Raw genomic sequence first — 16,401 nt, 5'->3', positions numbered from 1 at the left:
AAGAAAACCCAAAAACGTTCTGATAGATGCACTTCAACAGTTTCTTTAAAGTTATGCTATGGGCTATTAAACATACCTGTTACTAAATAATTAAAGAGATTTTATGTTTCTTAGAAAAATACATTGCACCATATTTTAAAGATTAATATGCTTTCATAACACTTCCTCAATGCTTAAATGTTTTATCTGTTAGTAAGTCAAGTATAGAAGTAGAAATAATTAAAACTAATGACGTGTTAACTATTCTGAAAACCACAAGATTTTTACATCTCTTCTGAGATTTCAAGAAAGTCTAAAATTTAAAAAGATTTCTTATTCAGTTTATTACTTTTATTTTTATTTTTTCAGTTTATTACTTCCAATAATGGAAATTCCAAAATACCACAGTGGTCAGTAATTTCCATCTAATGGTATATGAAGAATAACTTCATAAAGTTACTAACTGGATATTCAAGTATTAGATTATATCTGATACACACATATCAGATATTAGAGAACTAAATTCTCAAACTATAAAATTCCATAATACTTTTATTTGGCTCCAAATTTTTTCATCTTTCTTGCAGTTTAGAGACTCAAAGAACAATCTAATATGAGTAAATAATAGTTGAATACACATAAATCTCCAAACTAGACTCTATTCTCAAGTGATTATATGTAAAGGTACCATAATCATATCTTTCACAGCTCCCTTGTTTTTAATGTTAAAATTTTTTCTAAACTTTTCCTGTTAGATTTACAAACCAAAACACCCTGCCCATTTTTTGTATGTTACTATCAGTTTTGCCCATTGCAAATTTTGTTGTTGAAATAGTTCTTTGGAGAAAGTCAATTTCTCACATTAATAAAAATAAAATTCATTCCTATAGTGAATCAAAAAAGTCAGTGTAGTCAGTTTTTTTCTTTTCTTTCTTTTCTTTTCTTTTACTGAATGAGTAAATCAATCACACACCAACAGTGTTGTAAATTTAAGTGCAAAAGCATTGAAGTGCTTTACTACAAATTACAACCTAGAAACACGTTAACTGAACAATTAAGATTCATACAATCAGATTTAGATATATAACAACACAAAGTAGGAACAGAATTACAGTACATTTACAACACAAGACAGATACATGAATTCATTAGAAAATATTGTAATAAATAATTCATGAATTATAGTGCAATTGATTTATGCATAAATATAACTAATTGCCTAACAATCAGTTTATATTAACAAAATCTGTCAAAATCAAGGCAGCCACAGAGTTTTACTAAATTACTGCGACAATGGAAATACTGCAATTAAAAAACAAATACAAGTATTTGTACTGTAAACAACTAAAAAAATCAGTCTCACTAAAGTTAGTATACAATTTAATATAAAATTGTCGTTAGCTACCAGAAATGGTTTAAACAACTTTACTGAGCAGTAGTTTTCTAAAAACAGAGGCACTGTTTTTTCTTTTCCTTCTTTTTTTTTTTTTTTAAATATAAAATACTTGAGGAACATTCAAATAAGTAGAAAGCATATAAGGGTTGCTTTCACCTTCATTAAAAGTCTGCTGAAACTGGATTTTTCATAAAACTGTCAATTAATAAGTAGTAACTGGTAACTAAATTTATAAAGTACTTTGAAAGTTTAACATAAAGAACATCTTAATAGAATCATTGGGGAGAAGGGGAACCCATAAATTTCCCTGCCTTTCCTAGTTTGTATAATCAAAAGTTAACTCAATAATTAGAAACATTTTGTTTCTTTTAAAAGTTATGGGTTGATCATTACCTATAAACTATCAAAAAATATTTAATTTACTATTTCTGACCAAAAATAAATAATACAAATACTAAATGCTGCAAATTAACTATAATATTACCTATAAAACTACTGATCACTGTGAAGTCAATAGCAAAATGATCCCTGATTTTATGAATCCTGTAAAGTTTTTGGTCAGGTCATCTTTTAAATGATATAAAAGTGTTCTGTAAGTATCCCTTTTCTATAAACTTCTCAATCAATTTATTAATGTAAATATAGTGTGAGGAATAAAAAAGCTCAATATAAATATTATGTAATGCATTCAGGCCCCCAAATTTTGCAAGTAAAATTCTGTATAAAGAGGTCAATAAAATTGTGTTGAAACATTTACTTTATCTTTTAACTGTGTTTTTCAATGGGGGGGGGGAGGGGAAATATATTAAATAATCCAAGTTCTGGCCCTCACAAAATATGGCTTAATTCTTTAAAAAGAAAGATGACCCTGACATCTGCTGTTTTGCAATCCGTTATGTATACTTACTTGGAAAAAAACAAAAACAAAAACAGAGCAAGAGGATTCATACCCTAGTATGCAGGTAACATTAAGCTGAAGAGGGTTCAGTGTAGCTCTAAGAGACCAAATAACTACTTGGTTGTGTAGCTTCCCACTCTTCAGTTTCTTTAAACATATGTAAGCAGTTTTTAAATGTAATAGCTGAAAATCTCTTTAGTATTACATGTATATGAGATTATTAGTTACACACAAACACAAGTGTAAAAACACAAGTATTTGACAAGGTGCACTTATTTTTTAAATTCAGCTTTAAGTATTCCTTTTGGACTTAGGAAAATTGGCTTAGAAAAATGATCAGAACCTGAATTTTAACAGAGAAAGGGGCACTCGGAGAATTCTGAATATATGAAGCAAATCCCCATTCTTTATATGGAGGCACATGCTTTATAACATTTTACCACTGCATACTCCATAAATCCAACATGGATACTCTGAACCACATTTTAAAACTGCTATATAAAAATTATTGGTCTCTCTTATGAGTCTGTAAAAGTTAAAATGCACTGCCCAGCTTCTAACTACCCAATTAGTAGAGTTTACATTACTGAAAGTTCAAAACAGCTTCAGTGTTAAATATCTGTAAATCTATTCAAGACCCTGAACAAACTGCAAATTTGGTTATTAGCAAAATGATAATGTATCGCCCACCAAAATGAAATCTGTAATTCATTTTGATAAACTGAAAATGTTTTGAAATGTCACAGCAGCAAATATATTAAAGTTACACTGAGGTTTTTCAATAGTAGGAGTGTGTCACAATCCTTAAAATTTAAAGTAGTCATAACATCAACTAACCAGCACATTTAAACCAAAATTATCATTCTCAAGCTTTTTCTGTGCACATTATAAACATGCTCTAAGTTGCATTCCAACTTTCTTTTCTAACCTTACACATTAGCTTATTTTTCAAATGAAAAACAAAATTAAATTATTTTAATAATTAAATTTAAATTACTTTTTGTTCTTAGTATTCCATCTTATATTAAAGGATTCTATAGCTGCTGGGGTTAACTATGTGTCAGTTTTCTTAAAAAGTATATACCTTATAAACCCCAACTTCCTGCAAATCAACTATTAAATGATAAATATTAAATTTCATTATACATATCATTTAAGGTTTTCTTTTCTATTCCTGGTGGATGCACTTGAGTGCATTTCATATTTCATAGAATACACTGTAGTGTAATACTGTATATATTAATTTTTCTTAGTATGGAGATAGCTGTCTATTTAAACTCTGATTGGTTGTCTGATATACTTACAATAGCCGTAAGTATATTATGTAAAAATGTTTACGAACTATTAATATCTTATTTCCATTATAAGATGGTTCAACTGAATGGCTGGAGTGGTCTTTCACCAATAAAAATGTTTCACTCGACAATTACTTGTTTTCCCACAACGCTTTATGCTATTGACTACTAAAGAAAACCTGAATCTTTCCACCTATTTATACAAGGATTAAATACAAACTATCAGAATTAAGTAAGCAACTATATAATTCTGTCCACAGTGAAAACCCTGAATAAAACTTTTTTTCAAAAGGCATGTAAGTGGTTTTTGAACTGTAAAATTTCATGTCTCCTGTCAGAGTGAGCATCTGTAATTCCCACATGTGTGTATACAGACACACAAATACACACCTGTGCACATACTCACACGCAAACACACACACACACACACACACACACACACACACACACACACACACAAACATCTTCCTAACAAGTAATCTACACAGGCTTGCTGTTTTTGCAGCTGCCAGTCCCTGAATCTGTCATATTATATAACCCAGTGTCTGGTAATCGGAGTTTCTTCTTCGGAGGAGTCTTCAGTGTTCCAGATCTTTCTTTTACCTTGTATTCTAAAGTGCTGTGAGGTACCCCATAAATTCCTTGTGCTTTGGAAACACTCATCTTTCCGCTCATTACCATTGCAATAGCCTCTTCCATTATTTCATGATCATATTGGCGATAACGGCCACGTTTTTTCCTGGGCTGCTTATTATCTTTTCGATCCAATCCATCTTCAGTATTTTCAGAGGTTCCATCAACTGTTCCATTTTTAGAATTAAGACACAAAGGAGAGAGGTCCCCATGTAGAAAATAAGAGTCAACACTTGAGTGAGTTACAGGCCCAGAACATTCTACTTTGTTCTGTTTAGGGAGTATATTTTTCAGTTTTTGGAGAGCTGATCCTTCTAGGACTGGAGGAGAGGTTTTGGAAACTTGATACATAACATCCAGCAGACCAGGACCATCAGGTTGTGGTTTTGAAACAGAACTTACTCGGAGCTGAGGAATTTTTAACTGTACAGTAGGATGTGAAGTTTCATATTGTAGACTTTCATTTTTTTCTTTAAATTGAGTAACCATTTTCTGTAGAGTTAACTGATGGAGGTAACTGGAAGCTGTTGGGAATTTTAATTCTGAGGTTTCAAGTAGATTGAGTTTACTTTTTTCTGTGCGCTCTGCTTGAGCTCTTGCCCACAAGGCTACCTTTTGCAGCACTGCACAAGTTTCTTTACTGTCTTTATATGAGTAACTATCATTGAAATCTCGAGTTTTGTTTTTAAAAGATGCAGGCTTCCCTGCTGGTAAGGCTTCTAAGTGGAGAAGTAAAGTTTTTTGAGGTATGCCATAAAGTATGCCTGCTTTATTTATGTCCAGTGCTCCAGACTGAATGTCTTTCAAAGCTTTTGAGAGCAAACCATCTGCAAACTCAGCACTTCTTTCCACATAGTCCTCTCTGTTTCTGTGTAGTCTCCTGGATGGATGGAATGAAACGATGGTAAACTGATGCATGAGAGACTCTCACACAGCTATGGAAGGGAAGGGTCCACTCCTTTATTATACTCCTTGCTTAGGTAACATCACTGCTTATGACTCTTTTTAAGTCTGTGAGATGTAGTAGTTACTCCTTATCAAAGCAAACGCTACAGTCCTGGTAGGACAATGTGTCAATCATACGGTGGCCTCAACAGGCAGACCTTCCAAGAACATAAAATCCTAACTCAGTATTTGTAAAAATATTCTCATGATGTTGCTATTCCTCTGACAGATGCTTGCAGAGCAATACTTATAATTTTTATTTGTACAATTAGAGTTCCATTATAAAAAATACCCAAATCCTAAAGGAGTTTTTGTTAGTAGAAACGTGACGTTACCGCTAAACAAGTAATAAAAGAGTCAACCCCTTTAAAGGAAATTTGTAGCAGCAAGAATATTTCCAAACACAAACATCCCATATCTCCACAAGACTAATGTTTCTCTAGACAAAAACTTAAAATTTGAAACAAGTAGACAAGGTATATTTGGGTAAAATAATTTGATACTATAAATGTTATCTCTATTTCAAACATATCATTGTAATTTTCAAAGTTTCTCAAACACAAGCTAACTGTACCTTAAGATTCAAAAGCTACTACAGTTGAAACAAATTACACTCTACATCGAAGATTTAAATGTGACAAAAAAGCTTCCTATGCAGTTTGTTAATGGGAAGATGCAAAAGTTACTAAATAAAAATCCAAAAATCCAACAGAACAGCATTTCACTGCTAATTATTTTCACTGCTAATTATTTAATTAATGAGAACTTTGAAAGCATGAAAGGACTTTTTGTGGTGCTTACTAGATATATATTATTATATATATTATATAAAGTTTGCCACCACACCTAAAGCACAGTGAAAAAAATGTAAACATTATAAACTAACTGTAAGAATTAGTAAGTACAGTACTTTTAAAATTTGTTGATTGTTTTAAAAAAATTAAATAGTGAAATCACATATTTCCCTTAAAATTGCCTCCTGAGTACTGAATTTTAAATTTTCTTTACTCGTCCTGCTTCTTGGTTTGTAGTCTATGGTTAAGTTGGTAGTTCATTTTAGTAACATGAACTAAAGTTTGGTGATTGTTCTGATAACTTTTCTTTAACAGAAAGAATAAAAAAGAAAGAGAAAGGACGAATGAAAGGTATGAGAGACACACACTTATGAGTGACAAAAATTCTGGAGGAAAGCTATATATGTCAATCTACTCAAAGTAGTATTAAGAGTTCTCTGTAGAGATAATTTTATATTAATATTAAATTATATTTCCTAGATATTGCTTACCCAGCCATTGAATTTTCAGAAGAAGGATCACATATGGATGACTCTTCAGATTTTATGCTGGTTTTCTTTGTAGAGAGATCTAACACTCCATCCCCTATAATTTTTGCAAGAGAAAAAACTTTATATTTGTGACAAATAGGTAATCCTTACATTTTAACATTTCATATTTTGCTGATCTACTAATTCATGACCTAAAAATTAACACCTGTATTTGACATGTGGCCATTACCAACTCATTTGGTGGTTTTAGCAACAGGACATGACTGGGAAGGCACTACATAGGAAAAAAGAACAGAGAAGGAGCTGGCATATTGTAAGTGATATGAAGAAACAAACAGGCTATGATACAAAATCTGTTTAAAAGCAACACTTGGTCACCTTTCCCACTGTTGTGCAGTGAACAGCCATTTAACTGCTTATCCATGATTTTTTTTTCTATTCAAGGCTGCCCAGATGATGCTCTGAGAAAGTAGGAATGATGTAAGTTGTACAAAACAGAGACCACAGAAAAAAATGATGATGAATAAGAGAACAATAACTAGCATTTACTAGGACTAGCAATATGTGGAACATATACTTTGGGTAGTAAACTGTGACTCTTATGTATAACCAATGTATTTTTAGAATTCAGTGTAAGATTTTACAGTTTTAAATAACTGAAACATAGAACAGTTGAATCACTGTCTATATAATATAGTGTTTATATCTGTTACTGAATGAAGACATAACCAGTAAGAATATGACATCTTAGGAAAAATAGCCTGTTAGAAAACAACTGCTTAAGTATTTATTAAAATGTAGTTTTTATTATTGTTATAATATTGAATTTCCATAAATAAAATCAATGATTCAGACATGTTAATCTGACAAATCTGAGGGTCAAAAAGAATAAACATAAACTATGAATTGGAAACACAGCACTCAATAATACTGTGAATATTTCTTTACTGATAGTTAAAAAACTGAAAAGTTATAAAGAATCATTATAAGAAAACATATGTCTAAAAAATATACTAAAAAATTCAAGCTGGTTTAAAAAAAATTCAACTGGGTTTTCTTGTTACCATATAAATTCATCTAACACTTAAGTGCCCTGCAAGATACAAATACAGGAAAATAAAACAGTCTCACTCATAACCTATTATTATTATGTATAATTCAATAATAATTTTATGGAGTGCTTACTATGTGCAAAGCACTATTTTAGGAATTTAGAAGCAGCAGTAACAAAGGTATAAAAATAAAAAGTACTAACTGTCATGGTACCAACCATGACCAACCAAACATGTTACCTGGGGGAGAGCTTCTATAAGGAACAGTTTGTACAAAGGTTGTGATACGGAATCATTTCTAAAATGTTTGTGGAATAGCAAAGAAGCCAGGGTGGCTGGAGTGGAGTAACCCAGGCTGAGTGAAATGAGATCAGAAGTGTAGGAAGGCAGGAGCGCCTGGGTGGCTCAGTCGGTTAAGAGGCTGACTTAGGCTCAAGTCATGATCTCGCTGTTTGTGAGTTTGAGCCCCACATCAGGCTTTGTGTGGACAGCTCAGAGCCTGGAGTCTGCTCCAGATTCTGTGTCTCCCTCTCTCTCTGCCCCTTCCCTGCTTGCACTCTGGCTCTCTCTCAAAAACAAATAACAGAAAGGAAGGAAGGAAGGAAGGAAGGAAGGAAGGAAGGAAGGAAGAAACAAAGAAACAAAGAAAGAAACAAAGAAAGAAAGAAATGTAGGAAGGCAGATCACATTAGGCCTTATAGGCCATAGTAAGAAATTTCTATTTTACTTTGAGAGAGACAGGAAAGGAGGATTGGAGTATTCTGAGCATAAGACTGACACAATTTTAATTTATGCTTTTAAAGGATCAATCTGCTGTGGTGAGAATGGACTGCAAGGGGCTAAGGGTGGAGGAGGGAAACCTGTTGGGAAAGTGGTATGATATTTCTCAACTCTGGGCTTACACACTTTGTTAGTTTCCTCTGTTAGAATACTCCTAATCCTCTCTTTCTATCCCCACACTCCTAATTCTCACCAAATCTTACTCTCAATCATTCAGGATGCAACTTGGATTTGGTTGGTTGTCATTGTTCTAGGTTCCTATACCTGCAACACTACATTATTTAGCACTTAGCATGCCATATTCTAGTTGCTTATATACTTACCACTGTTAGCCATGCAGACTCTAAGCTATGTGAAGGCAAAGACCATGTCTATTTTATTCAGCCAGATATCCCCACTGCCTAGAATAGTGCCTGGCACACAGTAAGTGTTCAGTAAATACTTGCTGAATAGAATTTGGAAGAATTAAAAGGGGAGACTGGACAAGTAAACACAGAATATGGTACACAGTACCTTAAAAAATTGTTAAGTGAAGCATCTCATCCCATGCTACCCATGAAGCTCAATTTTTTATGCTTTGTCTCCAACTCAACTCAACCCTCATACTTCCTGTGTCCCTAACTACTTGCAGTTCCTCAAACATGGTATGTGGTATCAGGTCTCTCAAACTGCAGTGTACGGTTCCCTCTGCCTAGAGTGTTCTACCTTTTCAACTTGTCAAACTCCTACTCATCTTTAAAGATCCACATGCTCCCAAGCAGAAGCAGATTTTTGTTTCCCTTGTGTCAACAGCATGCTATAACACTTATGACACTGTCTTGTAATAACTGACTTATAGATCTTTTTCTCCCACAAGACTGAATTCCTCAGGCCAGGGATCTATTTATTTGTATTTCATAAAGAATAGAGTGCTGTGACCTACTGAAAGAAGAAAGAGAGAAATGTCCTTTCCTTTACTATCTCATTTCTCTTCTTCAACAACTAAATTTTGCTAACTCAAGACCTTATAAAATCATTTTCTTCAAAAAATCATTACTACCTAATTTATATTCAAATTTAACACTGAATTCATTAGTCTTGATTCTGCTCCTGTTTTATGTAGTTTGTAGCACATAAAACATGCTCTCCGTAAGTCTGTTATTCCTAGTCAATGTTACAAAATGAATTAATGAAATTTCTCCAATTCTAAACTCTTCTAACAAAAGTAACACCAACAATAAATGAGTTAATTAAAAAAAAACACAAAAAACAAACAAACAAAAAACTCTTCTAGACTTTTGATATGGTTGATTTAAAGTTAATTATTCCACAGTCCAGAAATAAGAAAAGGAGATACAAGGAACTCCTCTTCCTCCTTTACATTAACTACGCAAATTAGGTTGTTGCTCCCTAGCTAGGGCAATAAAGGCATTCTTGTCCTTTTTGGACCACTCCTAGAGACAAGGACCTGGCTGGAGATAATTTTAAGGATGAACTAGACCTAAGTCCTGTTCCATCTTTAAGAGAGCTACCCAAATCAGGCTTATACTCCTGATTCTTCTTTTTTCAAAACTCTAAACAGTGACCAGAGTGAGAAATGCTTTAATTTTTTTCCCCCACAGCCTTGTCCCCATCCTAGGGTACCTATGTTAAATGTTTTGCTTTAAACGTATTTGAGAACTTAAGGAACACATTATAGTCTGTTATCCAGTTAAAATGGCAAATATACTCCTTCAGCATATTTCTGTCACACAGTAAAATCACTCAATCAATGAACACTTATGTAGTGAATACAGGATACATAAATATGTAAGTAAAGAATTTTTAGAAAAATTTTAGTTATCACAGAAAATCTCACTTTTTGTTAGCAGTGCCTTGGTCTATACTAAAGTATTTTGCTGATATCATGACTCCAGTAGCTCAAGAGCTAGAAAAACCATAAAGAGTCACCTCTAGGACTGTCCAAATTAGAAAAGCAAAAACAAGAAAAGGAGAGAGATAGCTTGGGAAGAATGACGGAAAATGAAAAGATCAGGAATGGGGGGTAAAGGGGATTTTCTTGCTCCTACTGCTGATTTAGATCTAGCTGTAGTGATAACATCTAGAAGAATCACTCCTTCAGAATGGAGTTAGCACACCATAACTAGATTGTCTTGTGTGTATATATTTCCAAAGTACTAATAATTAACTTGATGGATAAAAACTAAGTACTTATTATGTATGCTCTAGGGCAATCTAAACTAAGTAGAAGACAGACTGAAATTTATTTACCATTCAACTATTGGCAGGTACATAAGGCTGTTTTCGTTTTACACTATTACAAACTATATTGAAATGAAAATCCTTCTAAATGCTTTCTTGTGTTCATGTATAAGAATTTTTCTAAGTTATACACAAGAAGTATAAGTGCCGGACTTTACAGTTTGAACTTTAGTAGATATCACCAAATTTCTTTCCCACATCCTTGACAACACTTGGTGGTGTTGAGATTTTTAATTTTTGCTAATTTGGTAAGAAAGGCAAGTTGCAGGAGTAAATTAACAAGAGTGCATTTAGTATGCATTAATGCGAACTTCTAAAGCACACAAAAAGATTTTGCTTATTAATGTACGAATAGGTATTATCAGGGGTTGCTTCCAAAAGCAAACAAAAGGATGTGATAGTTGCTTAAGAGAAAGCATATCAGAAGCAAACATGATCAAATAACATATTATTAGTTCTGGGTGACAGGAACATGACTATTATACTGTATATTTCTATACAATTGAAAATTTCCTAATAATAAATACAGATTATTTCCATTTACTAGTTATAGACTGGGTCTGAACACTACAGTTTACTTATTGTCGATCAAACACTAATATGACATGTATAGAATTAAAGAGGGGCCAGTGTAATCTTTCAACAAGGTCAGGTAAACTGTATATATTATACTACAAGAGATAACTTTTTAAATGGACCAATGCTTGAAAAACTGAAATCATGACTAAACTGGGCAATTTCTTGATATAAACACTTTACTGGGTTAATTTTTTTAGAATTCACCTTCTTTTAAAATCAAGATTTGAATTTTCATTAACAGATTTTCAGTTCTGTATTTTCATGCAAATTCCTGATCAAGGATCTATTCAAAGGAGACAAATGCAACTGTTATAACATAGAATTGTATTTCACCACTCCAAGGACACCATTCTTTCCTATCTCTAATCTTATGGCCTTTGTCCATTCTTCAAAGTATGCTCTGTGTTCTCTGGGCCTGGCTAACTTCCACACATCATTCAGAATCATCCCCTCAAACATTTTTCTAATTTTCCCCACAACATACAATACCCTTTGTATTCTTCTATACTGTACTTATGACATATTATTATAATTTGCCTAATTTAGCACCTAAACTCCAATAGGGGAGTTAGTAAGTAAGGGGAGTAAGTAAGTTAGTAAGTATATATTTAAGAATTATATTGAATTAAGCATAATTACCTGGCTGATTTTCTCACAATACCCAGTCCCTAAGCCAGGGCCTGAAAGCAACAGTACTCCAATACTTATTCACGGACTCATCAATGACTCACTCAATTTTGTCATAATAATAAGCATGCATACAACTGACTCTAACAAAATAGTCATGCAATCAATTAACTTTGTTCAGCCACTCAGAAAATGACAACACAGTCAAAAGGTTGATATCTATATGGAAGAGAGGGTTAGCTTCACATAGAGAAACTCTGCTTAAGATAAAGAGGCTAAGAATGGTTTTCAATCAATTTCTATATTCATTAGGTTCTAATAATCATACAGATTTTTCTTCAGAAATTACTGTCAAGACTGATGATCATTAATCAATTAACTGTGAATATTACATACATTAAAAACATATTTATTAACTCCTCACAACACTTTGCATCTTCAGTGGCTATACAAGGCAAATCATGAAGCTCAGTCCATATTGGAGTATGGCATGGGTCTTTGAAGCCACGTTATTTATCACCAATATTAAATATATAAACATTAGTAAGATTCAGTTCACGAAGACAAGTTAATTTTTTTGAGAGAGAGAGAGAGTGAGCGAGCATGAGCAGGAGAAAGGGATAGAAGGAGAGAGAATCTGAAGCAGGTTGCATGCCCAGGGAGTTGGACACAAGGCTCAATCCTATGACCCTAGGATCATGACATGAGTCGAAATCAAGAGCCAGACACTAAACCAACTGAGCCAACCAGGCACCCCAAAGCAAGTACACTTTAATGAGAGGAGACAATATCACATAAATTTTAAATTCTAAAAAATTTTTTAATATTTATTTATTTTTGAGAGAGAAACAGCATGAGCAGAGGAGGGGCAGAGAAAGGGAGACAGAATCTGACGCAGGCTCCAGGTTCTGAGCTGTTAGCGCAGAGTCCAATGCGGGGCTCAAACCCACAGACTACAAAACCGTGACCTGAGCCGAAGTAGGACGCTTAACTGACTGAGCCACCCAGATGCCCCGAAAATATCACATAAATTTTATATTGCCTAGAGGGAAGAATATTCCAAATGAAATTTCACAAAAATGGTTATTACTAGCAATAAAACTCTCATCAAAATCACTGCTACTTAACATTTAATAATGCTTGATGCAAACTGCAAACCTATGTTAATAAATACCTTAATGTTATTTCTACCTTATGTCTCAGATCACTTCTTATCTATCTCCCTAAATGGGTCTTGTCTTTCTTTTCGCCCCTCAATGTATGGTCCTAGTCAGCCTTTGGCTCTTTCTGGTCTTTTCTTCCTGTACTCTCTAGGAGATTCCTATGATTTAAATTATTAATTTATTCATATTCAGCTGACTTCTAGAACATATTAGTAACTCACAAAAAATCTAAATATATAAAACCAGTATTTTTCTTTAGTGCAAATAAAGTATGCAAAAACAAACAGCATTACCTGTATTACCCCATTTAGTGCTTATACAACCCAATATATTAATAGGTTTTATAAATTTGCAAATTTTTTTTTAAATTTTTTTTTCAATGTTTATTTATTTTTGGGACAGAGAGAGACAGAGTATGAACGGGAGAGGGGCAGAGAGAGAGGGAGACACAGAATCGGAAACAGGCTCCAAGCTCTGAGCCATCAGCCCAGAGCCTGACGCGGGGCTCGAACTCACGGACCGCGAGATCGTGACCTGGCTGAAGTCGGACGCTCAACCGACTGCGCCACCGAGGCGCCCCTAAATTTGTAAATTTTAATGGTAACATTGAAAGTGAAAGACAGGTCAATTATCTTGCCCACAATCATACAGTTGTAAGCAGTGAAAATGCCATTCAAATTCAGGCAGCCACGTTCTAGAGTCTGCCTTTAACCAAAATTCTAATCTGTGATGTTTTAACAAAACAGATTACAATGTTGGCAATGGTGTAATAAGCTTGCATGGTCAAACACTACTAGCTCAGGAACACAACGCTTTTGGAAACATAGCAATATGTTATCAAAAAGCTTAAAAATGTTTACACATTTTGGGGTGCCTGGGTGTCTAAGTCAGGTGAGTGTCCGATTCTTGATTTCAGCTCAGGTTGTGATCCCAGGGTTGTGGGACTGAGCCCCACATTGGGCTCTGCACTGAGTGTGAAGCTTTTTTGTGATTCTCTCTCTCTTCCCCTGCCCCTCTCCTCTGCTAGAGCACTCTCTAAAATTAAAAAAACTGCTTCTTGGCCTTAAAAAAAATGCTCACACTTTTTTAGGCATTTTAAGAAAATATTTAACGTGAAAATGATTTCATGTACAAAGACAAATGAAAGATTTCAATATGACTGATAAATGTAATTTTTTTACAACCATAAATATTTAACAAATAGTTGTATAAATTATGGTACTGAGAATTAGGTCTAACATATCCATTAAGGTAATTAATAAAACATGAACGGGGCGCCTGGGTGGCTCAGCTGGCTGAGCATCCGACTTCAGCTCAGGTCATGATCTCGTGGTTTGTGCGTTCAGGCCCTGCATCGGGCTCTGTGCTAACAGCTCGGAGCCTGGAGCCTGCTTTGGATTCCGTGTTTCCCTCTCTCTGCCCCGCCTACACTCACACTCTCTCTCTCTCTCAAAAATAAATTAAAACAAAACAAAACAAAACAAAACAAAACAAAACAAAACAAAACAAAACATGGAACACTGCAACTGCTATTATAATGTTTTTAAAAGGTAGGAGATAAGGTGCCTCGGTGGTTCAGTCGGTTAAGTGTCCAATTTTGGCTCAGGTCATGACCTTGTGGTTTGTGGATTTAAGCCCTGCATTGGGGCTTTGTGCTGACAGTTCAGAGCCTGGAAACTGCTTTGGATTCTGTGTCTCCCTCTTTCACTTCCTCTGCTCATGCTCTGCCTCTCTCTCTCACACACAAAATAAGTAAACATTTTTTTTAAAAAAAAGGTAGGATATAAACTTGAATAGAGATACAGACCATTAACCATACAGAAAGCCAAAAAATCAAATATAGAATAAAACCTGAAAGTAAATATAACAAATGACACCAGTGGTGGTTTCTAATAAGGATCTGGGTAGTTAAAATATGTGTGTGGACACATACTTGCATGCATATATTAAAAATTCTTAACCCAAACTTATTTCTTCTAAATTTTTTTACATTTATTTATTTTTGATAGACAGACACAGAGCACAAGTGGGGGAGGGGCAGAGAGAGAGGGAGACACAGAATCTGAAGCAGGCTCCAGGCTCCGAGCTGTCAGCACAGAGCCCGACGCGGGGCTCGAACTCACAAACCGCAAGATTGTGACCTGAGCCGAAGTCAGACGCTTAACCGACTGAGCCACCCAGGTGCCCCTCTTAACCCAGACTTATTAATAAAACTTATTAATACAGACTTATTGACAAAATAATCCAAAGTGGAAAACGCATTCCCTTGGGTTTACCCAAATTTTATTTTTAAATTGTTTTTATTGTTACCAGTTTAACCACCAAGTTCAGAGTCATAGAGGAAATAACCAATAAACTATCAAAGTAGCACATCGATTCAGTTTTTCCTTCCCTTATTTGGCTCCCTCTATAAGCATGTTTTTAAAAGGGAAAGTTATAGTCTTTCTGATGCATTTTATTTAGTGCATATATTCCTGAAACCCACAGAATTCATTCATCTACATGTAAACTAAAGTACTTACAGTGAATTTAGGATGTAAAAATAAATAACACTAAATTTCATTAGACAAATATTACTGGTAAAATTAAATGAGATTTCAACAATTTCACCAAATACCATTTTAGAATTTCAATGCAGCTCTTTTTCTTTCTTCAGTTATTCCTACAAGTACTGAATTAAAACAAAGTTTCAAAGGCTTCAAGTCCATACTTGAAAAATATTTTTTAAACAGGTTATTTTTCATCCCATGTATTGTACTACTCTATAAGTTCAAGTTTTAACATTTTACTTTAAATGTGGGATGTATACTTATTACAATAATGTCATATTGGAAGACTTTACATTTGTTGACCACACATTTGATAGTGTCTGTCATGCTTATTCAAAACTTATTTATGTTTTTTAAAAAACTTTTTACTGAAATATAACATTCATAATAAAAATGCACAGAAGTATATACAGTTTAATAAATTTTCACAAACAGTCCTATGTAAACAGCACCTAGATTACCACCTTTCAACCAAGAGACACCCCCACCATATCACCCTCTAATCATCAACTCACCCCTCCCCCACATATCCTGACTTCTAAACAGCTTTTGTTTGTTTGTTTGTTTAAAGTAGGGTTCATGCCCAACGCTGAACCCAACATGGGGCTTGAACTCACAATCCTGAGATTAAGACCTGCTTAACTGAATGAACACTCCAACTTCTAACAGCTTTATATGTGTGCACCTTGATGCAGCAATTTCACTTCTAGGAATGTGTCCTAAGGTAAAAATCAAGATTGAGTGCAATATTGGGGCGCCTGGGTGGCTTAGTTGGTTAAGTGTCCAACTTCGGCTCAGATCATGATCTCGCGGTTTGTGAGTTCGAGCCCCACATTGGGCTCTGTGCTGACAGCTCAGAGCCTGGAGCCTGCTTCGGATTCTGTGTCTCTCCCTCTCTTTGTCCCTCCCCCGTTCATGCTCTGTCTCTGTCTCTCAAAAAAAAAAAAAAAAAAAAAAAAAAAAAAAAAAAAAAAAAAAA

At 34.2% G+C, this 16,401-nt stretch overlaps 1 protein-coding gene across 11 annotated transcripts in view; it reads right to left on the bottom strand.

The window, feature by feature from the left end:
* The window catches only part of LCORL (ligand dependent nuclear receptor corepressor like), a 176,745-nt gene that overhangs the window by 27,361 nt on the left and 132,983 nt on the right, over window positions 1-16,401 (bottom strand). For 8 of the 11 annotated variants that reach the window (XM_040487204.1, XM_040487246.1, XM_040487253.1 and 5 more), the window contains one exon: window positions 6,432-6,525. In XM_040487204.1, coding sequence (XP_040343138.1) covers window positions 6,432-6,525 — 94 coding nt within the window. Of the gene's footprint in view, window positions 1-547; window positions 5,082-6,431; window positions 6,526-16,401 lie in introns of those variants that run through there. The other 3 variants (XM_040487239.1, XM_040487233.1, XM_040487256.1) reach the window with 2 other exon arrangements.

The sequence above is a fragment of the Herpailurus yagouaroundi genome, unplaced genomic scaffold (assembly GCF_014898765.1).
Source record: "Herpailurus yagouaroundi ecotype Mexico unplaced genomic scaffold, PumYag 28, whole genome shotgun sequence".
NCBI classification, from domain to species: Eukaryota; Metazoa; Chordata; class Mammalia; order Carnivora; family Felidae; genus Herpailurus; species Herpailurus yagouaroundi.
Note: the sequence above shows the minus strand (reverse complement) of the source record. Positions and strands in the feature narration are given on the sequence as shown.